The sequence below is a fragment of the Lepidothrix coronata genome, unplaced genomic scaffold (assembly GCF_001604755.1).
Source record: "Lepidothrix coronata isolate B3197 unplaced genomic scaffold, Lepidothrix_coronata-1.0 Scaffold246, whole genome shotgun sequence".
Taxonomy (NCBI): Eukaryota; Metazoa; Chordata; class Aves; order Passeriformes; family Pipridae; genus Lepidothrix; species Lepidothrix coronata.
The window spans coordinates 750490-777119 of record NW_016690426.1 but is presented as its reverse complement, the minus strand read 5'-3'; the positions used below and the strand labels follow the sequence as shown (position 1 = coordinate 777119).

The window sequence follows — 26630 nt, the reverse complement described above, 5'->3', positions numbered from 1 at the left end:
GGAAGAATAAAGCAAAACTTATTAAAGGATGCCTTTTATTTTTATTTGAAGGAACTTAAGTCTGTTAGGTTAGGTATTTTTAAATAGTCAACAGTGTTTATTGTAAGCTCTTATTTTGGTTAGGGGTGACAGTTGTATTTAGGGAAGCTTTGTGAAGGTGATTGTTTTTTCCATATTATTATCCTAAAAAGACTTCAGTTTTTGACAGAACAGTGGTTAAAAAAAACTGAATTAAACTTCCATTAATGAATGTGCTCTAATATTGCAGGTCAGCAGAGTCCAAATGAAGATGTGGATGATCTTGTAAGTCGACTGAGGCAAGCTGAGGAACAAGTCAATGACCTGAAAGAGAGACTCAAGACTAGTTCTAGTAATGTGGAGCAGTACAGGGCCATGGTTCTTAGTCTAGAGGAATCCCTTAATAAGGAAAAGCAAGTAAGTAGTTACCATTGTTTATTAGTGCCATTATTCATTGCTCTTTGTGATTCTCCATATTTTCAGTGTTGTTGGTCTAAATGAGATGCTCAGAATACCTATTCTGGCTTTAAGCTGTTAATAAAATACTGGTTTTATATCAGAATAATGTATTCAATGGGGGGAAAATGGATCTCATGATGGATTTTAATGCAGGTGACAGAGGAAGTTCGTACAACAGTTGAAGCTCGTCTGAAGGAGTCCTCAGAGTATCAGGCACAGCTGGAGAAGAAGTTGATGGAGTCAGAAAAGGAAAAACAAGAAGTGCAAGAGGAGAAACGTAAAGCTGTGGAGAATATGGAACAACAGGTATGCACTGAGCACCCCCTTCCCTAAATCCCCTTGCAGAGTCCACAGCAGTGTGCTTTTACAAGACTCCCTGGTTTTCACAGTATAGTAGTGCCCAGAACTAAATGTTTCATAGTGCACACGGGGCTGACTGAATTTGGGAGAGGGTTCCAAACAGGAGTAGTACCTTAACCCTGTCACTTCATTGGGGTGAGTGTGTGTTCAAAGCTGTCTTCCTGAACTTTGAGCACAGTTGGCAGAAAAACATGAGTAAAAGCCTTTGAGAGAGGTTTCACAAACAAACAAGATGACTGTAAGTAGAACTACTAGAGGCCCAGCTCTGAAAACACACGAATATATTTTTACCAGGAAAGAACTCTTTATATTAATAAGGTCCAAATATTGAAAATATTTCTCCTTTTTTAATACTAACTTTAATTTATAAGTAATTACCCTTCAGTTCTACATTATTAATGACTGTGTTCAGTACTCTATAAAATACTCTGTCACTTAGTATTGGCTTTGTTCTCACTTTGTTTTTGTTGTTCCCCTGTCCCTGCAGCTGTCAGAGCTGAAGAAGAGTCTGTCAGCTGTGCAGTCAGAAGTTCAGGAAGCTCTTCAGAGAGCCAGCACAGCCCTGAATAATGAACAGCAGGCCCGTCGTGACTGCCAGGAACAAGTACGTTGGTAGTATTTGCCTAATTTGAGCCAGGGACAGTAAACCTCATGTTAGTCTTTTAGCTGAACTCAAAACTGAACTGCTGCTCAGAGGCTGGTGGAAGCAGGGAAAGTGCTGCAAGAGCACATTCTCCACTTTGGGAGCAGCTGCTTATTTAATGCTTCATTTTTCTACTTGATCAATATTGTAATATCAACTGAACTGACTCTGTGTTGCAAGCACGGTTTGTGTCATTTAAGAAAGCAACAGATGGTGCAATAGATTTCTGTTTCTAAAGCCTGTTTCATTATGTAAAGAAATAGGTTGGGCAACGTAATTTATTGGTTTTAATTAATTACTACCTCAGTTTCCTGAGGGGGAAGCAAAAAAGAACCCTGAATTCTCACAACAGGACAATGGGGAAAATATCTAACCCAAAATGTAATTGTCATCTTTTAAAACTGTGGGGCAATGTGATATTTAGCAGCAGCTGATAGGATTGTCTTGTTACCAGCTAGTTTTTTAAAGGGAATCTACTTTTCTGGAGGTGAAAATTCCGGCAACACTGATCAATGTCAAGGATGTAGAAAAATTTAGGCTGTTTAATCCAACCCAAAACGTAGTAAATGGGCGTGGCCATGATTTTTGTGTTTGAGAATAGCAGAGGTTTTGGCCAGTGGTTTTCTTTTTGATTAGTGGCCTCTGATTTTGTCTCTTTGTACATATCTAACACACAGCACTAAAGATAACAGAGTTTATTTTTGGTGGGTTTCTGCAGGCAATGATGGCTTCTGAAGCTCAGAATAAATATGAACGGGAGTTAATGCTTCACGCTGCCGATGTGGAAGCTTTACAGGCCATCAAAGACCAAGTGGCAAAGAACACAGCAGTGAGGCAGCAGCTGGAGGAGGCTGCTCGGAAAGCTGAGTCTGAGCTGTTGGAATCCAAAGCCTCCTGGGAAGAGAGAGAGAGAATGATCAAGGTACGATGGTTTCAGTGGCTTTTGTTCAGCGAACAGAAATTCAGCTGCAGAAATCAGTCACTGAACGATTTTGTCGTAGGATGAAGCTTCCAAACTCGCGTCCCGCTGTGAGGATTTGGAGAAACAGAACCGGTTGTTACATGAACAGCTGGAGAGTATGAGCAACAAGATGGTGACTTCCATGAAAGAAGCCATCCCGACTGCAGCCAATGTTTCTCTCAATGAGGAAGGCAAATCCCAGGAACAAATCTTGGAAATTCTTAGGTAACTTAGGCAGCTCTGGGTTCCTTCTCTCAGGGGTTATAAATCAGTTGTGAAATTAAATAGTTCTGCGTTGCTTTATATTTGAAGGACAGTGTCTAAAATTAAAGCACTTTTTTACTAGGTGGGAGGTGGTTTTGCTACATGAGTAACTAGCACAGGAGATTTCTTTCTGCTCCTAGGAAAAATTAGTCAGTTATGACAGGAACCTGCACATGGGATTGGCAGACAAGTTAGATAAAGGGGATCTTTTTTCTCATTGCGGTTTTTATGGAGTTTATGTAGATGTTGAAGAATTTTTGATCTTCCTGACCCAATTTCTGTACTAAACAGGCATAAGATTCCTTGTCCTGCCTTTCCCCCGACCTGACCTGGTGTTCATTTCCTCCCTGCAGGTTTATCCGGCGGGAGAAGGAGATTGCAGAGACGAGGTTTGAGGTGGCCCAGGTGGAGAGTTTGCGCTACCGGCAGAGAGTGGAGCACCTGGAGAGGGAGCTGCAGGAACTGCAGGACAGTCTCAATGCTGAGAGAGAGAAAGTGCAGGTATGGCTGGATGTTATGGTTGCAGTGAGTGCAGAGGGCTGTGGTCTGTGTTCTACTCTTTGTCTTTGCTGCCTATGCCCAAAAATGAGTTTTTGAAAGAATTCGAGTGTTTTTTAAGCTGGGGTTGCTTTTAGCCAAATGGAGCAACTCATGCTTATAATAATAAAGAAAATAAAAAGAATTTATCTCCCATTTCTTAAGCTGTATTTGCTTGTTTTGAATGCCCATGTGGAGTGTTATGTGCATGTGCAAGCAAAACAAATGACTGAGTTCAATCTTTCCAAAGGTAACAGCAAAAACCATTGCACAGCATGAGGAATTAATGAAGAAAACTGAGACCATGAACATACTGATAGAAACCAACAAGATGCTGAGAGAAGAGAAGGAGAGGCTGGAACAAGAGCTACAACAAATTCAAGCAAAGGTTAGTACTGAGCTTCAGGTAAACTTCTCGGATATTCAGTGGACGAGTTAGTGTCTGGATATACCACTGCTAATTACAGTAAATACATTATTTAGCTTATGATTATTCCTTTAAGTCATACACTAATGAGTGAACTTCCCATTTAGAATTTTAAAAGACATTGGTCCACCTAGAACATTGAAAAGAAATTCAGTTCCACTTCCATGAAACAAAATCAGCATTTATCTTTGGCTAGAGGTATCCAGGAACAAGGATATTATCAGCAGTTAAATGAAAATTGGTATAAGAATACATAAAAAGCAAATCCCAGCTTTATTAAGAGTTGAAAAGGGAGGTGCTGCTTATTTTAATGAAATCCTGTGCAGTGTTGCTTGGCTTCTAACATGAGATTATTAATCTGTTTCCTGTTCCAAAGTACAAGGGGTGAGAATCCACGATTGCGAAGTCGCACCAGTATTTTTTTGCTCCGTAGGATCATCCCCTGCTCTTGTCCTCACCCCACTGGAAGGCAGAAAGTTAGGAAGGAAGCTATATCATGACTTCTGCTTGAGGGATTCCTTCAGTCTCACATGATCCAGAGTTTAATCCCCTGTTGTGCTTTTCCAGGTCCGCAAGCTTGAGGCAGACATCCTACCTCTGCAAGAGTCCAATGCTGAGCTGAGTGAGAAGAGTGGAATGCTGCAGGCAGAGAAAAAGCTGCTGGAAGAGGATGTTAAACGCTGGAAAGCCCGGACTCAGGTGGGGGATTGCATTTTTTCAACAATGTTGTGGGGAAAAAAAACCCCAACAATCAACCAACTGAAAAAAAAGTTCTAAACAACGAACTAAGAAACGCATTTGTTTCTGTAGCTTCAAAATTGGCTGTTCCATATCAAAATGCAAAAGCAGCAGCTTAATTCAAGGGGATATTCTGGCTATAACTGTATAATGATTTTATGAAAAAAGGAGACTCTTTTCTCACCCTTCCAGCATTTATTGAGTCAGCAGAAGGACACGGATCTCGAAGAGTATCGAAAGCTGCTCTCGGAGAAGGAGGCAAATGCCAAACGTGTCCAGCAAATGAGTGAAGAAACAGGCAGGCTTAAAGCAGAAGTAGCCAGGTGTGGTATTAATCAATTAACAAAAGATTTTGTGCAAAGCAAAGTATTTTAATTAGAGCTGTATCTGGAAGCGTGATTTCTTAACTGTCTCCGTGTAAGTATGAATCCTTTTGTGTTCTTACCGTAGCTTGATAATAAGCAGGTAAAACAAAGGGAGGGTTGTTTTGGAAGCTGTCATTTAGCTGAATTTATTCTGAACTAATGTATTGTAGAATTATTTCTATTCTGTTCTGCAGAATCCTAGAAATCAGAAGTCACTACAGATAATGCCTGTGATATTGCATAAATCAGCAATATTGAAATGTGTATATGATTTCAAGCATCTCATTTGCATCTTCCTCTGGCTTCGTGTTATTTAGAACTAATGCATCCTTGACTACAAGCCAGAATCTTGTTCAGAGCCTGAAGGAGGAAGTGACTAAAATAAGAACAGAAAAGGATACTTTGCAGAAAGAACTAGATGCTAAAGTGGCTGACATACAAGAAAAAGTGAAAACTATAACACAGGTCAAGAAAATTGGTCGCAGGTACAAGACTCAGTACGAGGAGCTGAAGGCACAGCACGATAAGGTAGGGAGAACTGAACTTTAGCCTTCCTTGGAGTTCCTGGCGTTTGCCCAGGACATTTAAACTGATCCCTTGGCACACGAAAGTATCTTGTGAGAGCAGTATCATTCTGATCAGATGGTCTCTTTAGCCTGGTACCTTGATACCTTTCAGATGGTCGCCGAAGCATCAACTCAGTCTTTGGTGGAACAACAAGAAGACCAGGTTTCTGCCCAGGAGGTACAAGAGCTGAAAGACACTCTCAGTCAAGCTGAAGTGAAGACAAAGAATTTGGAGACTCAGGTGGAAAGCTTACAAAAGGTAAGAACAGTGAGTGATTTCAGAGTGTTGTACTCCAATCAGTCGAAAATGTGTAACAGCGAAGAAGGTGAGGGTGTTTTTCTGTGTGTGCACAGAAATATGTGAAGTGGCCTGCTGTGCCTCTACCTTGTTGGGAAAGACAGACCTTAAACCTGGTTTAAATCCTATGTCTAGTGTGTCTCGCATTATTTCTTGGAATAATAAGCTGTTACATTCAGAGGACTGGACACCCGATTATTCGTTAGAAGCCTTTTAGCCTTAATCCAGTGGCCAGCTAATACTGGATCCTTGGAGCTTATTGGGTTTTGTATTTGCTGAAAAGCTGATTGTGACCAACAGCTGCAATCTCTCTCTCTCTCTAGACTATAGCAGAAAAGGAGACTGAAGTTAGAAATCTTCAGGAGCAGATAATGCAGCTACAATCAGAACTGGCCCGTTTTCATCAAGATCTGCAAGAGAAGACTACACAGGAAGAACAGCTCAGGCAACAAATCACTGAGAAGGAAGAGAAAACTAGGAAGACCTTGCTTGCAGCCAAGCAGAAAATTGCACAGTTAGCTGGTATTGTAATTTATTTTTTTTTTGTCTCTAGGGATTTTTGATTATTCCTGTGGAAAAACCTTTAGACAGGATGTTTGGGAAAATATGGCCTACTTCATATTTTACTGAAAGATGTTTTCTAGATTAGATGTTACAGGAATTGTTCTAAAACTGAAATTTTTTCAGGGGATGATAAAAGTATATAACTAACTGTACACTGGAGGTAAAAAAAGTTTTGCTTACTTTTGGCCAGCCAACATGATAACCCCCATTTTTCAGCCCTCTGTTGATTAGAGCAGATTGACCCTACTAACAACTCAGGTAATTCCCCCCTTCCCTAAATGTACAGGTCCAACCCACATTGCCTCCTCTATTTTCAGTTGTCATTGAGAGGAATGACGGTGTAAGAGCTTGCTGAAAACACCTTGTTCTTTTGTGTACAACACAAAAGTGCACCAGCTTGTACTTCTTTATTATTACATATATATTTATTACACGTTTTTATATCTTGTCATTAAATAGAAAAATGGCACATGGAAGTTATAACTGCCTCTGAGAGTTCCTTTGATAGCTTAACATTAAGGTTTCAAAATCCTTCAGTGACGTAGTAAAACACCAGGTATTCCACAGGCAGACTTGGGTTACAGTGACAACACCGAGTCCTCTCCTGCTCACCCAGGTACAAAAGAACAGCTGACAAAGGAAAATGAGGAGTGGAAGCAGAAGAGCAGCTCGTTGGAGGAGCAGAAGACGGAGCTGGAGGTGCGGATGAGTGCCCTGAAATCCCAGTACGAGGGGCGGATCTGCCGCCTGGAGAGGGAGCTGCGGGAGCAGCAGGAGCGGCACCACGAGCAGCGCGATGAGCCCCCGGAGTCCACGAACAAGGTACCAAATCCTGAGGGCACCACTGTCCAGCTAGGCTTGGTCAACAAACTGGGCTCTATTCAGGTTCCACTGTTCCGTGGTTTTGGAAATACACAGGTTGGTTTTAGCGAGGGTTCAGAACTTAATTTGAAACTTATTTCTTGCCGTAATCACAGTTCCCAGTGCTAACAAGCAGGTGGTTCTGTCATTAACTGAGTTGGCCAAGGAGCTATTTCCACTCTGCTCTCTATTTTTGCATTTTACTCATACATTGAGTATAGTGGGTTCTGGCTGCCATTATCTCAAAGCCTCAGAAAATAACTGAGAAATTACTGAGTCAGTTTAAAGACTCGGTGTGGCTGGTGTAGTTTGGTTTGAAGAACATGGTTTTGAAGAATGGTTTGCAATAGTCGTGGGGTCTGACCAGGTAAAGGGTAGCAGGCATTTCTCTAACAGACTTGTTTGCAAAGAGATCTGCTGCTCAGGTGTTTTCCAGCTTGCTCACTCTGGTTCATGTATTGACAGGACACTTGTGTTTCTTACCTGACAGGTCCCAGAACAGCAGAGGCAAATCTCACTCAAGTCCACTCCGGCTTCAGGTGAAAGAGGAATGTGAGTTCAAGGATTTGGGGGTTTTGCAGAGTTTCCATCGTTGATATTTCTTAGTTCTGTCTTTATGTAGTTGCTCTTTTTAGTAAACCATAATTTTCATAAATTTCATGGCTTCTCATAATTTTTCTTAAGCAGGTGAAGATGCTGATTGACACATGTTCTTCCTGTGTCTCAACTACCTCTAATCAGTAAAGCTTTTAAATGTTAAACTGTCATATAAAACACCAGGAACATGGTTTCTGGGAAGCATAAAAGATTTTTTTAAATGTTTTCAGACGTTCCTGAAGTTATATAACTTTGATTGTTACCTTTAACCTTTTTGGGTTTAGGGAGGATTTTCCTTGGGCAAGAATGTCAAACCTGAGAAATGGACTGAACAGATGGCAACTCTTAATAACAGATAAAGTGGTCAAATACCTAAGCTTTGAAATGGGAAATATTGCTGTATTATATAAGTTTGGATAACAAAGTCCCTCTCAGTTTTTATGACAGCATCCTTTAGGTAGCAAGGCTTTCAAAAATGCCTCCTAAAGTTTGGCTGATCCTTGTCTCAACCAAAAGGTGATGTTGCTCTATACTGAGTGAATCACTTTTGATGTAAGATGTATTACTCACTGTAATAAAGTCCCAGCACAACTAATAGTATGACCTACACCCTCTTTTTGATCTGCTTTCAGATTTCTAGTTGGTTGCCTTTGAAAAAACCTGTCGGTCCTCTAAGCTGCACAAAATGCTACTGATGGCATAGTGTGTCTGTCTTTTTTCAGCTATAAAAAAGTTTGGAAGACAATTCCTTTGACTGTTATCAGGCTTTCAAATTTTAAGCCTTTAAAAGTTAGTGTCTCTGGCTATGAGAATATATTTACACTTGGTGTATTTAAAACCTGCTTTCTGGAGCACCATGGTGAAAGCAATCTCCTGTTTTTCAGTGCCAGCACTTCAGATCCCCCAACAGCAAACATTAAGCCAACTCCTGTCGTGTCAACTCCCAGCAAAGTGACTGCTGCTGCAATAGCTGGGAATAAGTCTACTCCAAGAGCCAGTATCCGTCCAATGGTCACTCCTGCTACAGTCACCAACCCCACCACTACCCCTACAGCCACAGTTATGCCCACAACACAGGTGGAGACTCAGGAAGGTGAGCTTTTTGATACAGTGTAAGGCTCTGCAGTGCTCATAAATGGTGTCTTTGCCTTGAAATCTGGTGGTTCTTAGTCTGGAAGCACCTCACATAACGTCTTGTCCTGCAGCAATTTGAGTGTTTCATGACCACTTCTGTTGCAACAGAGTTCGTGATTCATCCACAGAACGTTGACTCTGCTAATCTAGAGCATTCTGAGTGTGCTGCTCTTTGCCTTCCAGCCATGCAGTCGGAAGGGCCCGTGGAGCACGTTCCCGTCTTCGGCAGCACCAGCGGGTCCGTGCGCTCCACCAGCCCCAACGTGCAGACCTCCCTGTCCCAGCCCCTGCTGACTGTCCAGCAGCAGACACAGGCCACTGCCTTTGTGCAGCCCACTCAGCAGAGCCACCCCCAGATCGAGCCTGCTGCCCAGGAGCCCTCCCCTGCCATCGTGGAGGTCGTACAGAGCTCCCAGATCGAGAGGCCCTCCACCTCCACGGCGGTGTTTGGCACAGGTTGGTGGGGGTTTGTGGGCCTGCCTTTTGGAATAGTTTCTTTAAAGTAGCTCCAGTTGAACCCTTGGCAAACCAGGCCTCACTTCGGTTTGGGTTTTTTCTCCCCTCCCTTAGTTAAATGCCCATTTTAAGAACTTCTGAGTTGAGGCTCCTTTCTTGAACCGTCAGAAACGGTGCCTCTGAAATGCTGTTGGCACTGCATTCCTCAGAGCAGGGAATAAACCTTATGTGTGTGTTTGTTTATTCGGGGCAGCTTTGGGGTTTAATACATTAAACCTTGCCTCTGTTTCCATGGTGCTGTGGGAGCAAGGTTCATTTTAGGAGCCACGGGTAAGCTACTTAAACTTGAATGTAAAATATAGAGAAGGACTCTAAGCTACTCATTGTAATACATTGTTGCACATCTGTTTGTCCTATGTAATGTAAATAGAACATTTATTCCCCAAAAACACCCTTTTGCAGACTCAGGTTTTTTTTGTTTTCCAGATTATCAGTTTTAGGTCTGTTTGTCCAAAGCAAAGATGCAGGAAGAAATATTTGAGCTGTACCCTGAAGTTTACATTTGGGGTCAGTTAGGACATGAATGTAGGCCCAAGAGTGTAAGACTTGTAATTAAAGGGGCTGATGTTTTCATGGCTAGGAAACAGCACAATGTGATTCTGATTCTGCTTGTTATCATTCAGTGCAGAAATAAAGGTGATATTCCAGAGGAAAATACGAAATTTAATCTTCTGGTTTGTACATTTGTTGTTCTGAAAATAACTGAGAGGCTCTTTAAAGTTTCAGCTACCCCGAGTTCTTCACTGTCCAAACGTTCCCGAGAGGAGGAGGAGGACAACACTGTGGAAAACTCAGACCAAATCTCTGAGGAAACAGTGGATGCACCTACTTCAAAGAAACTGAGAATCATGCAGAGAGTTGGACCTGAGGTTTGCAAGAAGATAAAATGCTACTGCTTAATCTGCTCCTTTGGAGGATTTTAATGGGAAAAGCAAGTGTATTACTTAAGAGCAAGTCAGTTAATTCTTAATGTGACTTTCTAATCTACTGGGGAGAAAGCATTTTTGTCTGGTATCTTTAAAGGCAGAGGTTATACCAGTTGCAATGAATGATGCAAATCCTAAAAACTGTAGGAAGAGAGAGGGCCATGTCCTAGTATTGAGGAGGAAGAAGATAAAACTTATTTCAGTGTGGTCTGGAAGGTCTTTACAGTTATTCTAGTGTGTACTTGAGGAGATGAAAGTAAAGATATGTTGCTGGAAAAGCTTACAGAAGATGCCTGTGAATATTGGTGTGAGGAATTGGGATGTCCTGTGAAAAAGGGATGAACTTGAGAGAGAACCTCACAGCAGGCAACTCATGAACAGTGTTAGAGAAGTCAAAGATGTTTTGTTAACTCTGTGCAAAAGGGATGCTGCAAAGGAGAAAAAAAAAAAGATTGTGTCAGAACATTATCACTTACTTAGCTGAGAGGCTGGAGATGGAATGGGAAATCTTGAGGGTTCCTTTGTGGTCCTGAAAAGACTGAGAGTCCCTGAGGTCCAGTGGACTGGAATGGGGAAATTGTGTTTCTCCAGGGCAGAGAAGTGGGATGTTAGATAGAGGCAGAGCTAAGGAAGGGCAAGAAAAGGTTGCCCATGTTCTTTGTGGGAAAAGATAATTTATTTCAAAGAAGTAAAAAAAAAATCCCAAACATGTTAAAGAACCTTTGAGGTTAATGATGTGTTTTAAACAAGAAAAATGTTTGTTCTTTCAGGAGGAAGTGACAGCAGAAGAGAGCACTGATGGAGAGGTGGAAGCACAAACGTACAATCAAGACTCCCAGGACTCGATTGGAGAAGTAAGCATATTTGAAAAGAAAAGCTCTTCAGCAGAAATAACCATCTTCCCCCCAGAACTCAGTATTTTTAGAAGTGAAATCTCAAATTGGATCCTTCAGGTTTCCTGTGGAAACCACTTACAACCTTTTGAAGTTTAGACTTGCACTGTTCAGTTGCTGACAGACACATTGTCTTTTGTCCTCAGCAGTAATTAGTGTTTCTCCTCTAAGCCTCAGAATCTGGTTCACTTTTTGTTGTATGTGTTGCATTTGATTTTGTTTGTTCTGGTAACTTCTTTGCTCCTTGGCAGGGTGTTACCCAGGGAGAGTACCCTGCCATGGAGGACAGTGAGGAAACTTCCCAGTCCATCCCAATAGATCTTGGATCTCTTCAGTCAGATCAACAGAACACTTCTTCATCTCAGGATGGTCAGTCCAAGAGAGATGATGTCATTGTGATTGATAGTGATGATGAAGATGATGATGACGAAGAAAACGAAGGCGAGCAGGAAGTATGTGCATCATGGAATTAGTTTATGAGCTACTGTATGATTTTTGTCTTTGATCAGATATAAAGCTCACCAGGCAGGACTAATTGAATCAGAATAACTTTTTGACTGTATAAATAGTTTATATGCATGTGGAGTGAACTTGCAGTGTTTTTAAAACATCTGCTAATTCGCCTTGGAGGGGTTTTTTTTGCCTGCCTTTATGTTGACCCTCGAGTTTTCCATCTGCTTTCCCACCCTTGTCCTTGTTGAAGAGGGAGTGAGGGAGTGGCTGGGTGGGTGTTGGTCTGTGCTCCACATTCAACATATTCCACTACCCTTTCTGCACTTCCTTAGAGCTCTTTTATTGTCTTATCATAGGACTATGATGATGAGGAGGAGGAAGATGAGGATGATGATGAGGACACAGGGATGGGAGATGAAGGTGATGACAGTAATGAAGGAACTGGTAGTGCTGATGGTAATGATGGATATGAAGCAGATGATGCTGAGGTGAGATTTGTACCTTCCTTTATAGCCTGTTAAATTTCTTGCCTTAAATCAGCATTGTAATGCTTCTGCACAGATAAGAATGCTTGGGAGAGAAAACCCTGCTAGGAATTAGTCCCCAAAAACTGAGGCTGCTACTGGGTGATAGTAATTTCTTCTAAATGGTGTTTTCATGAAAAAAATCGATTTTGAATGTTTTAAGAGGACTGAATGAAAATACAAAATGCAGGAGCCAGCAGAAAATAGTGTAGTTGCAAAGTTGGTAAGGCTTTTAAAAAGCTGGATATTTCATTGTTACTATTAAATGATGATGGATCCATTGTCCATGTTTCTGAAATCTCGTAGAGTTGTATATATTTACCTAATTTTGTAGATATTTACAGAAATATTTTAAGATTGTCCTATATTTGACTTTGTTTACTTTCTGAATACTTCTGTATTGCTTTTATAGATCTCTTTTACAGCCTATAATTTGTTAAGTGCTATGTCATACTGTGCTTGTGTGGGTTTTTAGGGTGCTGATGGTACAGATCCTGGAACAGAGACTGAGGAGAGCATGGGAGGAGCTGAAAGCAACCAGAGGGCAGCAGATTCCCAAAACAGTGGTATGGTTATTCCATGTCTCTTCAGTCTGTGCGTGTAAGGAGAAATACAGAAGCTATTTTGCATGTGTTAAAATACTTAATAATACAGTTAAAAGGAGGAATGTAAGGTGAAGTACTAAAGGCCATTTTAACCTGAAATGTGGATTCTTTTGAAATGTTCTTTCTGGGTTTATTCTAATGCCTTTGAAAACCCTGAGAGCTCTGGTTGCTGTGGAAACTTAATGGGTCAGTAGATTAATCTCTCTCTAAACAGCACCTGAATAATTAATAGTTTTGTTTTAGTGCTGATTTTGTTACTGGCACAAGTCCTCTTTTCAGTGATTTTAAATACCAGTACTGAGCTGTCCTTGCTGTTGCAGGGGAACAGAAACATGTTAACATGTAGCCGAGTTCGAAGGTTTGCTTTCGTGTTTTTGACTTGGTTTGTGGGGCACAGCTTTACCCCTCTGTGCTTGGTGTTTTAGGAGAAGGGAGCACGAGTGCTGCAGAGTCCACTTTTCCTCACGAGAGCCCAAGGGAGCAGCAGCCATCCTCTGCCTCCGAGAGACAGCCCCCCCCGGCCCCCCCAGTCCCCCCGCAGGCCACCCCACCCGCTGCCCCCACGGCTCACCATCCACGCTCCTCCCCAGGAGCTGGGGCCCCCAGTACAGGTAGGAACCAGCCCTAGCAGTTCATGAGACTTTTAGAGAAATTACTGTATTATTTCTAATAAATAAAACCTACCAGGGAAACGGTTGGCATCTGTTTAGCATCCTGACAATGGGAGCTGAGCAAACCAGCTGCACGTGGCTCGCCCTGCAGGTTGGGGCTGGACAGGGAACACTGAAAGCAGTGAGGCACTCAGGGTGGATTTATGTCTTGGAGTTATTATTACATCATACCAGTGCTGTGTCAGTCACAGTGACTGCTGGTATTTCCACTAAAAAAGAGTTGGGTTTGAGCAGGTTGTAACTCAGATTTGGAACAGTTTTTATTAAGTCTCTGCCCCAACCAATACCAGTGGGCAAAGGGATGTTGCTGTTCATTTTCCAAGTTAACCCTTTCACAGTCAGTGCCTGACCCATGATTATGCTTTGACAAACACCTACACAACGAGAATTCTGCAAAAATGTCCTGACTGAAATGATCCTTTACCGTTAACCAGTGCTGAGGCTTGGGGGTCACAGTATTTCTGTGGGCAAGTTTTCTGTCCTCAGGCCAAAGTTGAGTAAAATACTACTGTCATTTACCCAGAATGTACATGTAATCCCCCAGAGGGTGGTTGGGCACTGACCAGGCTCCCCAGAGCAGTGGGCACAGCCCCAAGGCTGCCAGAGCTCCAGGAGTGCTGGAACACTCAGGGACAGGGTGGGATTGCTGGGGTGTCTGTGCAGGGCCAGGAGTTGGACTGGATGGTCCTTGTGGGTCTCTTCCAGCTCAGGATAGTCTGTGATTCCGTGGTAATCATTGCACTTACTCATTTAGCTGCCATCCTTGGCTCTGCTTGAACACTTGTGTGTCACTAGAATTCCAGGCCAGCACTCACACTCCTGTGTTTTTTCTTTCCTGTGAAGAGAATCCAGATGACTCGAAGACAGTCGGTGGGGCGAGGGCTTCAGCTGACCCCTGGGATAGGTGGCATGGTAAGTGTATCAAAGTCTACTGCTAAAAACCTGCTTTGAGGAGCATTCCTAACTCTTGGGGGTTGTTTTGGTTTTTGTGGAAGTGCAGCTGCTGACTAAGGTATCTTTTCTGAGATCAAAGGCATCAGCTCAGATTTTTTGTTTGTGCTTGACTTGCATATACCTGTCCCTGGATTTCTGCTTGGACCTGGCCTCAGAACCAACTGCCCTTTGCCTGGACAGTGACTGAGCACTTGGGAGGGACTTTTGGGAGTACTTGGGAGAGAAAGGTTCAGAAGATTCAGGAGGAAAATGCGGGGAATGCCTGGTGAGGGAAGAGGGAGCTGAGGTTGCTGGCTTTGTGGGCAGTGCAGGAGCAAAGGACACGAGAGAACAGGGAATTTATTCACACAGGGGAAGATCCTCTGTGCCAGGTACCTTACAGCAAGCTGTGTTCAGACAAACAATTCCTGTCTGTTTAGGAATGAGTCACCCTGAGATTCCTTTGCAGTGGCACTTCAGTGGTAGGATGATCTCATGGAATAGATGTCTAAAAAATCTTTGGAAAGATGGGTGCCTTGCAAGTTTATGGGGCTTATTTTGGTTTGGTTTGGGTATTTTTTATCAACTGTAAGGACTATTTAGATGTCTGAAATTAGACAAGAATTTTGTTAGGGCTGAATCTGTCTTTGTTTTGTTGGACTGTGTGGAAGAATCAACCTTTAACTCAGCTGGTAGAAATTGGAAATACATTGTAGGCTCTCATATCAGTCTCTTTTCTTCCAGCAGCAGCACTTCTTTGATGATGAGGACAGAACAGTTCCAAGCACACCAACTCTTGTAGTTCCACATCGTACTGATGGATTTGCAGAAGCCATTCAGTAAGTAGATTAAATTAAAAAAAAGGCTTTTCCTTATTCTGTTTTTCAGTGGAATGAAAATAAATTCAAATTAAATGAACTTGTGATTGGCTAAAAAATGCTAAATAGTATGATAGAAAATCATTGTTTGAACTGTATGTCATATAACTGATCATCAAATTAGGAGGTGGATAATGTCCAGTGTATTAACTGTATTAAGTCAGTAACTTACTGACTAAAGAAGAGATAAAACAAACAGAAGTTCCATCTAATTTCCTTCCTCAGTCTTCCCCCCCCCATTAATATTACCAATAAAAGTAGGAAAAGTTACCCCATTTTTTATTTTGGGATGTTCTGGACACATTCAGGAATCCAGTTAAAATTGTGAGAATTCAGAGGATGGATATGTAAAGAGTATTCTCTTCAGGACTGTTCTACTGATTTTGAATGCATTCCAAATCATTTAAGAAGCTGATTGTTATTCATTTAGCAGTAGTTTAGCTGATTTTTACGGTCAGGAGGAATTCATTTTGTCTCATGTATAATTTGCTCTCTTGGTTTGGTTGGAAAGTTGTCTTCCCCCCCACCCTGCCCTGATCATTGGGGAAGCTGCAGAATTCCTTAAATCTTTGTTTTGACAGTTCCCCCCAGGTGGCTGGAGTTCCTCGGTTCAGATTTGGACCCCCTGAAGATATGCCACAAACTAGCTCCAGTCACTCTGATCTGGGTCAGCTTGCATCCCAAGGAGGTAAACCAGCCCTGTGCTTCCTTTGCCATGGGTCTTGGAGTGAAAAAGAAATAATTCAGTAAAAAAACCACCACAGTTCTAACTTGGGAAATAGTTAAAAGTGTGGAAACCTGCAATTCTTAAATAATTGTAAGCAGAGGGAGACTTAACAGAAAGTGAAAAGGAGTTTCCTTCAAGCTGCAAAATTTCTGCTTGTATTATGATTTTAAAATGAAATGAAATATTGCAGGAATGGGGTTTAACTTTAATTTTGGTTGTAGCTTTCCTCTCATAAAAAAATAGGGGCAAACAGCAAAACCAAAGAAATCTTTGGGATATATCCTCACCTGCTGAAAAGTGTCCCAGCAATGTGTCTCTACTGTCCTGATTCAGTCCCTTTCCCCTGTTCCCTGTTGACATGGAACATACACTGCTCCCTGAAGAAAGCTCATGCAAAATAATGGCATGAGAAAAGGATGACAGTAAACAAACCAAGCAGTAATATTTTCATCAAGTTTTTTACCTTTCAATAAAATATAATCAGCTCTGACATTAAGCCAATAAAATTATAAAAGTCTCTGTATGTAAGGACAAATTGCTGGATTTCAGCAGGGGGAAGACATCAATTATATTCTGGGTTTTAGCTGGTTATTTTGATGATTGTCACTGACCCTTTGTGTTGCAGGCTTAGGAATGTATGAAACCCCACTGTTCCTTGCTCACGAGGAGGAATCTGGGGGTCGGAGCGTCCCCACAACCCCGTTACAAGTAGCGGCACCGGGTGAGTGGCAGGAGGTTGGCAGACCAAAGTAAAGGCTGCAAACCTCGACTGCTCAGCAAATAATGAAATGCCAGTAGTCCTTGCCCTGCCCTGCCTGTGGTTTCCGTGGATTCTGTGCAGGGAATGGGGGCTGACAGGCTGTTTGTTGCCCCGAGCAGTGACGGTGTTCACGGAGAGCGCCTCGGCCGACGCCTCGGAACACGCGTCCCAGTCCGTGCCCATGGTCACCACGTCCACTGGCAACCTGTCCACCACCACAGAGCCTGGGGCTGGGGACGATGGCGATGAAGTGTTTGCAGAGGCAGAATCTGAAGGGTAAAATACAACTCATTTGCTTCACTAGCACATTTAATGATTTGTTTTCATCCCGGTGTGTCTGTGAGTCACTGGCAGTTTAACCTGTTCTGGTAGGAAGGACAGCTCAAACAGGATTTAGTAAGCTCTGAAGCAGTAGAATCTGACCTTTTCATTCAGAAACAAAGGGTTTCTTCTGATTTTCTCCTGGTTTAACAAAGCTCGTATAAAAGTCACAAAAATAAAATCTTTAAAAATATATTTCTGTATTTTTTAGAGAATGCAGAGGGATCTGCAGTAGTCAAAACTGATGGTAAAGGGCCAAGTTGAAGGATGGGGGTTTGCTGAATAAAGGCTAAAGCATTCCTGTTTAATATAGCAAATCACTCCTCATTCAAAGCACAGATATGTAATGAAGTCAGTTAAGACAGTGCAGGTACAAAAGATGTAGCGTGGGGGGAATATGAATTTCGTAGACAAATGGTTTTGTCTTCCATTTTACGAGTGCAGTTTTTAATATTTCTAGTAATTGCTGTATTTTGTATTATGATCAAATGCATTACAGATCTAAAAGGGGATAGTTTATCATTTTATGCCATATTTTACTTTTGAGTTTCATTGAATCTTTGTGTTCCAAGTCGGTGCCTTTTTTGCCTGAGCGTTTTGAAAGAATGTGAATACACTTCCATGGTTTTCCTCCCCCTCCTTCTCTCCTAGCATTACTTCAGAAGCAGGTCTAGAAATTGATAGCCAGCAAGAAGAAGAATCTGTTCAAGCATCTGATGAGTCAGATCTTCCTTCAACTAGTCAGGATCCTCCTTCAAGTTCATCTGCAGGTACAGAATAACTGTTGGGAAGAGCTGTTTCATTCCACTGCATTAAGTGTGGGAACCTCTATGTCCAGCAGCATGGCTGGTAGCCAAGATACACAAAGTAAGAGAAAACTCTTTGAATCACAGACTCATGGAATGATTGGGTTTGGAAGGGATCTTAAAGCCCATCCAGTTCCCATGGGCAGGAACCACTTCCATAAGACCAGGTTGCTCCAAGGACAATTCCAGGGATGGGGCAGCCACAGCTTCTCTGGGCAACCTGTGCCAGGGCCTCACTGCCCTCACAGCCAAGAATTCCTTCCCAATATCCCAGCTAACCCTGCCCTCTGGCACTGGGAAGCCATTCCCCCTTGTCCTGTCCCTCCAGGCCCTTGTCCAGAGTCCCTCTCCAGCTCTCTTGGAGCCCCTTTAGGCACTGGAAGGAGTTGTAAGGTCTCCCTGAATTCTCTTAGAGCAGGATCATGTTTTGCTGCCTGTAAATTCTGTGCTTTGGCAAACCAGTTTTCCCTGGCCCGCAGTAGCTGGAGTAGGCTGAGTAAGAATAATGCTTCAGGGAGCAGAAGTTACTGATACTTTGCTGGTTTATCCACTGGTATGTTTGATGTCAGCTTTAAAGCTATTTTTCCTTCAATTAAAAAAGTAAAGTAAATCAGTGAGTTACCCATTTACACACAAGTAACAAAAGGAGTGCCAAACTTATTTGCCTTCAGGCTTTTATTTATATCGGAGGACATGTCAGTGAAATAAGGAGGCGCCTTCATGATTCTAAAGTAAATTAGAGAGCATAACTCCTATCAAATCACATAAACATTGAGAACCTGCCAGGCACAGACTTCCTTTCTGCATTCCCCCCTCTCCACAGACACGAGCAGCAACCAGCCCAAGTCCCTGCGCCGGGTGCGGCTGCAGCCCCCGACGCTGCGCACGGGGGTCCGCGGGCGCCAGTTCAACAGGCAGAGGGGTAAGTGCCTGGGGGGCTCCAGGCCATGGCTCTGTGGGACTTCCTTCCTCTGGGGACACTCTGTGAAGTACTTCATAGGCTGTGTTTGTTCTAGACACGGAATGATGCCCTGCCCTAGGTTCTGGTATGTGACCCTAAAAGCTCTAGTTTTGTTTAAATGTGTCTGAGCAGTTTGTAGGCAGGCAAACTTTCTGCTTCTCTGGCACTTGGTTCTCATCAGTGGAGAGAAAGTAAAGGGCAATACATCTTACACTTGCAAGTTTTTTAGACAGAAGTCTAGAAATCTTTGGGTTTAGTTACAGAGCAGTTCCCATTTGGCACTTTAAGAGTTCCAGTTATGACATCACTGTGTCCTATACTGATTTAAACAAAAGTTTCTGGAAGTATTAAGGATTTTTTATAGTGCAAAATAGAGTTCAACCACAACAATAAGTTCTTGTTTGCAACTTCTGTATTAAGAAAATCCTTAGATGAATTGTATTCCATTTGTCATTATTTTAACATTGTAGAAGACCCAATTTTAGCACTGAAATATAGTTTAGCTGGTATTTTAAAGGAAAAAAAAAGTGAGGAGGTGGGCCTAGGATAGATTTTCTTTCATCTGTCACCATAATTTTAATAACAACAACAACAACAGCTGATTTCAGGTGTGGTAAGAATGCTCTGCTGGTTCTTTCAGCACCCAGCACAGGATAGTCAGCCCCCCCTTTTACATGACAGAGGTGACCTGTGTGTCACCAGGCTCAGGGGAGAGAGGGGAACTTGACCTCAGTCAGAAAGGATCTGCTCCTCTGCAGTGGCAGTTCCTTAGGGAAGGATGAATTGTCACAATGGCTGATTAAATCCTTTCATTCCTTTAATGCATTTGTTTTCTTTCCCAACACAGGTGTAACTCATGCCATGGGAGGCAGAGGAGGCCTGAACAGAGGAAACATTAGTTGAACGATCTGTAAAGTAATTCCAGCTGTGTATACAAAGTGCCAGTTTGCCTGTGGTTGCTTTAGTGTAATGAAGCCAGAGCTTAAAGCAGCATTTCATACTTAGAGTTGTGTGCACACATTTCATTGTCTTTTATTAATAAAATTAGAAAAAATGGTGACGTTCAAATGGCATCTCTTTTTTAAAATCCTCTGCTGTGCATCACTTGCTGGGACAGTTGTACCAGTCTTTGGATACAGTCTTTCCTGTGAGAGCAGTAACAGGTCTTGCTATTCTTTTGCCAATATCCAAGCTGTAGTACCGATCTGGAAGGAAGAGAGGTCAGGATTAAATTCCAGAAACTACATTTAATACATGGAAAGAATCCAGAAATTAAAGCCTGCATTTTGATGGCATTTAGGCCCGAATAACAGATTTTTCATTCCACGTGCATGTGTGGAGTTGGGAGGCTCTAACAATAAACTTCTACTCTCGCCTTTATTTTTTATAAGACCTGGGATGTATTAAGTTTTATAGTACTGCTAATAATTAAATCTGTCCCAAGAACAGGAGTAGGGAAGAATACTTTTGTACTGGTTGAACACAGAAATAATCTTGAGAATTTGGAAATTAAACAAGCTAAAAACAAAACAATCCTGCACTGACTACAAAAGTGGGAACTCTGTGGTCCCCAAGTGTGAATGAGTGTTAAGGTGAGGAATTGAATCATCCTGACAGGGACTTTAACAACTATCCAAATACAGGATACTAGAGCTTTTTGCCTGAATAATCCACTCTGAGGAGTGCTTGTACATGATCCTGGCTACAAAGAAAGAATCTACCTTATCTGGGATCATAAATAATGCTTTCCTGGGAAGCAAAGTGGTTCGTGTCCTTCCCTTTTGTCAGAAACATAGAAGACAGTGAAAAAAGTATTGCTGTGGGGTGATCCAAGGATTTCAGTCTATCATTTATATAATTCTGCGTTTAAATATTGAGGTTTTTGTCACTTTACAAGCCTGGACTCCATGGCAATACATTCCTCATCAGGCTGGTTTGAACCACTGTATTTCATTGCTGCTCTCTGTCCTGTAACTATTGATTCTTATTAGAAACATCTCTTGATTACAGGCAACATTTGAATTCTCAGGACATTTTAGTAGTGCTTAAAATCAGTCTTGTAGAACCACAAGTGATAACATGGGCTTCTTCCTCATCTCTGTGTCTTTTGAGATCTATAGCAATGTCCTTTAGCTTTAACTTACTGTAAGAGAAGGCATAGTAATCGTAACCATCGGGCTTGTTCTGGTTGGGTATGGAAAGAGTTGAGTGGATGACTTTGGGGAGGCCTCTCCAGTAGGTTTGCATTCGGATTTCCTTGCGCAGAACTCCTGCAAGCAAAAAGAAACCCTCAGTGAGGAGGTGTCACAGTGTCTGCTGTGGCGGCCGTGTGCTTGTCACCCGCAGCGAGAGCCGCTGCATTAAAAACATCTTAAAGTACTACATTTTAAAAAGGTGAAACAGAATGTTGTTTCAGAACCTACTAAGGTTACAACAGTTGTATAACAGACCCTTAATAAGCATGAGTTACCAGTTGGGTGCGGGTTGACTCTGACAGTCCGGATGATGGTCGGCATCCGCACGGCACGTTGGAAGCGCCTCCGGATGACAACTCTTGGCACAAAAGCTGGGTATCTGATGGTAATCCGTGCTCTTCTCTGACACTTCTTGGCTGGTTCTTGTCTGTAGACATACTGCTGCATGTTCCCATCTAAAGGAGGCATTTGTTTCATTAGTTTAAAAACAAAACCCCAGGAAACACCCAGCAATCACTGATCAGATATGAAGGTGTCATTGGTATCCATATTACACACACAAAATCAATAGCAAATAATGTTATGCTGGTAGTACAGCATTCATGTATGTGAAGGAAATGACATTAATTTAAAATACAAAATAAGAAATAGGGACATTTCCATACATAGTTATGAACTAGTAAGATTAAAGCCTCCCCTCCTCTAATTAATTTGGGACTAAAATAGTTTTACCACCAGGTAAAACTTATTTTAATATTTGGCCACTGCAGTGCTGGATTCTCTCCTGTACAGACCTGTTTTAAAATGCACTGAAAGACCTGTAAGTACTAAGAAATGTTTTTACATCTTTAAGCTATTTTTGACCACCTGGAACACTGACATCAGTTATGTTTTTGTTTTTGAAAGAAATTGGTCTTTGGGTCAAGAGAAACGGTGTTTTATTCCTAAGGTAATTCAAGCACCTTTTCATGATCCCTGGACTTCAGAGATAGGAGACATACCTCTCTTGATAAAATAAACAGATTCTGGTCTGTTGTTGAATCTTGCCACAGGTAAGGTTGCTACTATTCTCCCACTTAACCCTGCAAATCCATTGGCAAGAGGTTTGGGATAGCCTGGATCCATAACTCCATTAGTGAAACGCCAGTACAGGGGGCCCTGAGGATTCAAGGGGAAAATGAGCTTTAGAGAAAATTATTCTTAGTTATTGAACTTCAACACAAACCTGAAGAATAATCCATAAATAAACAGTAGGACTTTGATAGGTACATTATAAATCTGACTGGAATCACTCCTGCATCCATTACAAACAGGAAAAAACTACTGCTACTTTATAAAATACCTTCTGCAGTCTTTTAACATTTGAGTTGGGCTAGAGTATGTTAGAAACTAATTTTTAAGAGAGGTTACTGAGCAAAGGGATTTGTTTTCTAAATCTCCTGATTTTTATTAATATAACAAGCTGCTTGAATTCCAGGCCTGAACGATTCCTTGGGAAATGACTATATAACATCTTTAAAGAGGTGGGGGCATTTCATTATTTTCTCTCAGGGAGGGAAACATACTAGGAACAAATCTGGGTCCAAGTTTTCCCAATATCCAACCTGAGCCTCCCCTGGCACAGTTTGAGGCCGTTCCCTCTCCTCCTGTCCCTTGTTCCCTGGCAGCAGAGCCCGACCCCCCCCGGCTCCCCCCTCCTGTCAGGGGGTTGCAGAGCCAGAAGGTCCCCCCTGAGCCTCCTTTTCTCCAGGCTGAGCCCCGCAGCTGCTCCTCATCAGTCCCGCCCCGGGCCGGGCCCGCGCCCACCTTGATGAAGAAGGTTTTCCCATCGCAGTTGCACCTGGAGAAGACGGAGTCGATCGGGGAGGGGATGCCCCAGCCGTCGGTGATGCGGCGGGGGTTGGTGCTCGGCGGGCTCCGGCCGTTCAGCAGCCAGTAGTAGTGACCTGGGGGGCAGAGGCGTCAGGGGCGGCGGGGACGGCGTGTCCTGCCCCGGGGACACGGCCCTCCTGCCCTGGGGACACCGCGGGGACACGGCCCTCCTGCCCTGGGGACACCGCGGGGACACGGCCCTCCTGCTCTGGGGACACCGCGGGGACACGGCCCTCCTGCCCCGGGGACACCGCGGGGACACGGCCCTCCTGCCCTGGGGACAGCGGCTGGGGCGGCTCCGGGCCCGTGAGGGGCTCGAGCAGCCGGGACAGGTGAGGGAAGAGGAGGAGGAGGAGGAGGAAAGGGGAAGCAGGAGCAGGGACAGGTGAGGGAGAAGGAGGAAGGGGGCCGGGGCAGGTGAGGGAAGAGGAGGAGAAGGGGGGCAGGGGCAGGTAAGGGAGGAGAAACAAGAGGGACGGGGCAGGAGCAGGGGCAGGTGAGGGAAGAGGATGAGGGACGGGGACGCGGCAGGTGACGGAGGAAGAGGAAGAAGAGGGATGGGGCAGGGGCAGGGGCGGGTGAGGGAGAAGGAGGAAGGGGGACGGGCCAGGGGAGGGAAGAGGAGGAGAAGGAGGGCCAGGGCAGGTGAGGGAGGAGGAGAAGGAAGAAGAGGGGCTGGCACGGGACAGGTTGAGGGCGGGGAGGAGGAAGGGGGCCGTGCCAGGACAGGTGAAGGAGGAGGAGCAGCAGGAGGAGCAGGAGGACCAGGAGGACGAGAGATGGGGACGGTGAGGGAAGAGGAGGTCCGGGGCAGCCTCACCTCGGAAGACGGCCAGGGTGCCGTTGGGCAGGGCCACCATGCCGTCCGCCGGCCTCCCGCTGCACAGGTCCTTCTCGTCGTCCTTCCTCTCTGCAGGACACAGGCAGGTGGACTTGTTCAATGTTCAACAAGGATTGCATTAATTTCCCCCCTTACCCCCACCGGGAGCCAGGGTTTAATCACTGCTTGGAGGTGTGTTCTGGGAAAGTTTGGCCCTCGTGTTGCGGCCCCAGCGGTGCCCAGTGACCACGTGTGGTGTCTTTGCTTATTTGTCACACCTATGTACCCGTAATTCAGAAAAATACCCACAAACAGCCCTCATGTAATTTCTCCGTGCTCCAGGATTTTATTTGATGTTTCCCCAAGCTGCTCTAGTGAGCTCTCTTCCCTCTCCTTATTTCTTTAAAAAAGCATTTACACTTACTTTCAGTTAAACATAAAGGAAGGATGAGCTCTTTTGGACAGAAATCCAAGTATTTTCCTATCTAAAACACTTTTTTCCCCCTCCAAAATATCTTTCAATATATGACTGAAAAAAATGCCCAAGAACCTGCAGGCTATATATCTGATTAAAATAAATAGTGAGGGCATGAAAAATGTTGTGGTAAAAAGCACAGAGGAAAGAGAATACAAGGAAAGAAAATCTTGTCTGGCTTATGTCTTATATGTTTTGGATGCAGCTACAAAATGCCAGGTTAGGTTCCATTAGTGGTAGATATTCAGCCGGACTCCCTAGTAAGAAATTTATCATCTTTTTTCCTTGACTTTTTCTCTGTTTGCATCTTCGATTGTACTTACAGCAAACATTTTTCAGCAGGGCCAATTACTGAAACCAACTAATTCAGATCATGTTCTAAACTACCCAGAGAATTGATTTAACTGAGGTTCCCATATTCAGGACAGTGGCAGCTGTAGTGCCATGCTTGTGGCCGGGCACTGGGACAGTGCCATGTCCTGGTGAGTTACTGGTGATTTGTATCTACTGGAATGCAATTACCTTGTGTTTCTCCAGGTAACATTGGCAGGTCCCCAATTGGTATTAAAGGCTTGTTTATCTCGGGTTCTTTCACAGGCAGAGTTTCAGGGTCAGTTGGATGAGGCTCCTCTCTGCTCTCAGTGACCTCCTGGAAATGTATTGTTGGCTTGGATGTCCCGTTAGAAACAAGATACATTTCTTCTATCGTGTCTTTTTTATCCCTGGTAGTGGTTTCTTTGGCAACTGTAGTTACCTCTGCTTTGTCAGTACCAGGGGCCTTTTCAGTGACCTGTTCCAGTTCTCTGCCAGGTGTGGTGCTCACTTCTTTGGTGGTTGTTACCTCTTTTTTGCCAGCTGCTGTCATCACCACCACACAAGTAGCACCTGTGCTCTCTGGAGCTGCAGCAGCCTGCTCCACTTCTGTACTTGTCTCTTTTTCACTGGGTGTTACCACCTTGCTGGGTTCAGGAGTTGACTCTGCTTTGGTGGTTGCGGGCTTGGGCAAGGGAGCTGTGGCTGCTGTTGTTGCTTCTGATGCAGCTGCTGCAGTGACAGGTTGTTTGGCCGCATCTGGAATGTCATCCATACCTTTAGGAGAGTCACCTGGCTTAGCTGTTGTCACCACAGCTACGGTAGCCAAGTCTTTCCCAATTGTGGCTGTTAAAATGTCTTTAAGCAGAGTAGTTCTGTCTTTCTTGGGTGTTGTTACCTCCTTGATCTCCATTGTGGTATCTGAAAGCATTGTGTCTGCTCCAGGTGTGGGAGTGTCCTTCTCAGCTGTAGTGGCTGCAGCACTGCTGGGAGCTGCTGTGTCTTTGTCAGCAGTTGAGACTAATCTGGGGGCAGAGGTTGTCACTGCAGTGGGTGTTGTTGTCTGTACCACGGTGGTGTCAGCCTTGGGGGCTGCAGGGGTGGTCGGAGAGACTGTGTCCTCTGTTTTAGGGGTGGAGGGGCTCTCAGCCTTGGTTGTGGCTTCCTCTGGAGTTGTCTCCTCAGGCTTGGGAGTGGTGAGGGAGTCTGACTTGGCTGTTGTTTCCTCTGGGGTTGTGTCTTCAGGTTTGGGAGTGGTGGGAGAGTCTGCCTTGGTTGTGGCTTCCTCTGGAGTTGTCTCTTCAGGTTTAGGAGTGGTAGGGGAATCAGCCTTGGTTGTTGGCTCCTCTGGGGTTGTCTCCTCAGGTTTAAGGGTGGTGGGGGAGTCTGCCTTGGTTGTTGTTTCCTCTGGGGTTGTCTCTTCAGGTTTAGGTGTGGTGGGAGAGTCTGCCTTGGTTGTGGCTTCCTCTGGAGTTGTTTCTTCAGGTTTAGGAGTGGTAGGGGAATCAGCCTTGGTTGTTGGCTCCTCTGGGGTTGTCTCTTCAGGTTTAGGGGTGGTGGGGGAGTCTGCCGTCATTGTGGTTTCCTCTGGGGTTGTGTCTTCAGGTTTAGGAGTGGTGGGAGATTCAGCCTCAGTTGTTGGTGCCTCAGTTGCCTCAGGGGTTGTGTCTTCAGGTTTTAAGGTGGTGGGAGATTCAGCTTCAGTGGCCTCAGGGGTTGTGTGTTCAGGTTTAGGGGTGGTGGGAGATTCAGCCTCAGTGGCCTCAGGGGTTGTGTCTTCAGGTTTTAAGGTGGTGGGAGTTTCAGCCTCAGTTGTTGGTGCCTCAGTTGCCTCAGGGGTTGTGTCTTCAGGTTTAGGGGTGGTGGGAGATTCAGCCTCAGTTGTTGGTGCCTCAGTTGCCTCAGGGGTTGTGTCTTCAGGTTTAGGGGTGGTGGGAGATTCAGCCTCAGTTGTTGGTGCCTCAGTTGTTGGTGCCTCAGTTGCCTCAGGGGTTGTGTCTTCAGGTTTTGGGGTGGTGGGAGATTCAGCCTCAGTTGTTGGTGCCTCTGTTGCCTCAGGGGTTGTGTCTTCAGGTTTTGGGGTGGTGGGAGATTCAGCCTCGGTTGTTGGTGCCTCAGTTGCCTCAGGGGTTGTCTCCTCAGGTTTTGGGGTGGTGGGAGATTCAGCCTCAGTTGTTGGTGCCTCAGTTG

At 44.0% G+C, this 26630-nt stretch overlaps 2 protein-coding genes across 2 annotated transcripts in view; one reads left to right on the top strand and one right to left on the bottom strand.

Moving 5' to 3' along the window:
- The window catches only part of TPR (translocated promoter region, nuclear basket protein), a 33707-nt gene extending 13873 nt beyond the window's left edge, over nt 1-19834 (top strand). Inside the window, 31 exon segments of the mRNA XM_017834950.1 lie at nt 269-435; nt 631-783; nt 1325-1441; nt 2199-2402; nt 2482-2666; nt 3059-3206; nt 3493-3630; nt 4237-4368; nt 4600-4730; nt 5090-5300; nt 5451-5597; nt 5960-6158; nt 6817-7022; nt 7552-7613; nt 8543-8751; nt 8976-9248; nt 10029-10177; nt 11005-11088; nt 11379-11579; nt 11937-12068; nt 12580-12670; nt 13135-13220; nt 13222-13320; nt 14224-14292; nt 15058-15152; nt 15773-15879; nt 16544-16639; nt 16798-16954; nt 17651-17769; nt 18629-18727; nt 19614-19834. Coding sequence (XP_017690439.1) covers nt 269-435; nt 631-783; nt 1325-1441; nt 2199-2402; nt 2482-2666; nt 3059-3206; nt 3493-3630; nt 4237-4368; nt 4600-4730; nt 5090-5300; nt 5451-5597; nt 5960-6158; nt 6817-7022; nt 7552-7613; nt 8543-8751; nt 8976-9248; nt 10029-10177; nt 11005-11088; nt 11379-11579; nt 11937-12068; nt 12580-12670; nt 13135-13220; nt 13222-13320; nt 14224-14292; nt 15058-15152; nt 15773-15879; nt 16544-16639; nt 16798-16954; nt 17651-17769; nt 18629-18727; nt 19614-19669 — 4322 coding nt within the window. The 3' untranslated portion in view covers nt 19670-19834.
- On the bottom strand, nt 19814-26628 carry PRG4 (proteoglycan 4; the record flags this gene model as incomplete). The annotated part of the gene is made up of 7 exons (XM_017834941.1): nt 19814-19971; nt 20911-21036; nt 21237-21416; nt 21963-22119; nt 22768-22907; nt 23654-23743; nt 24651-26628. Coding segments are annotated over 7 exons (2775 nt in total), but the record flags the coding sequence as incomplete, so codon positions are not given.
- Between the last annotated feature and the right edge of the window lie 2 nt (nt 26629-26630).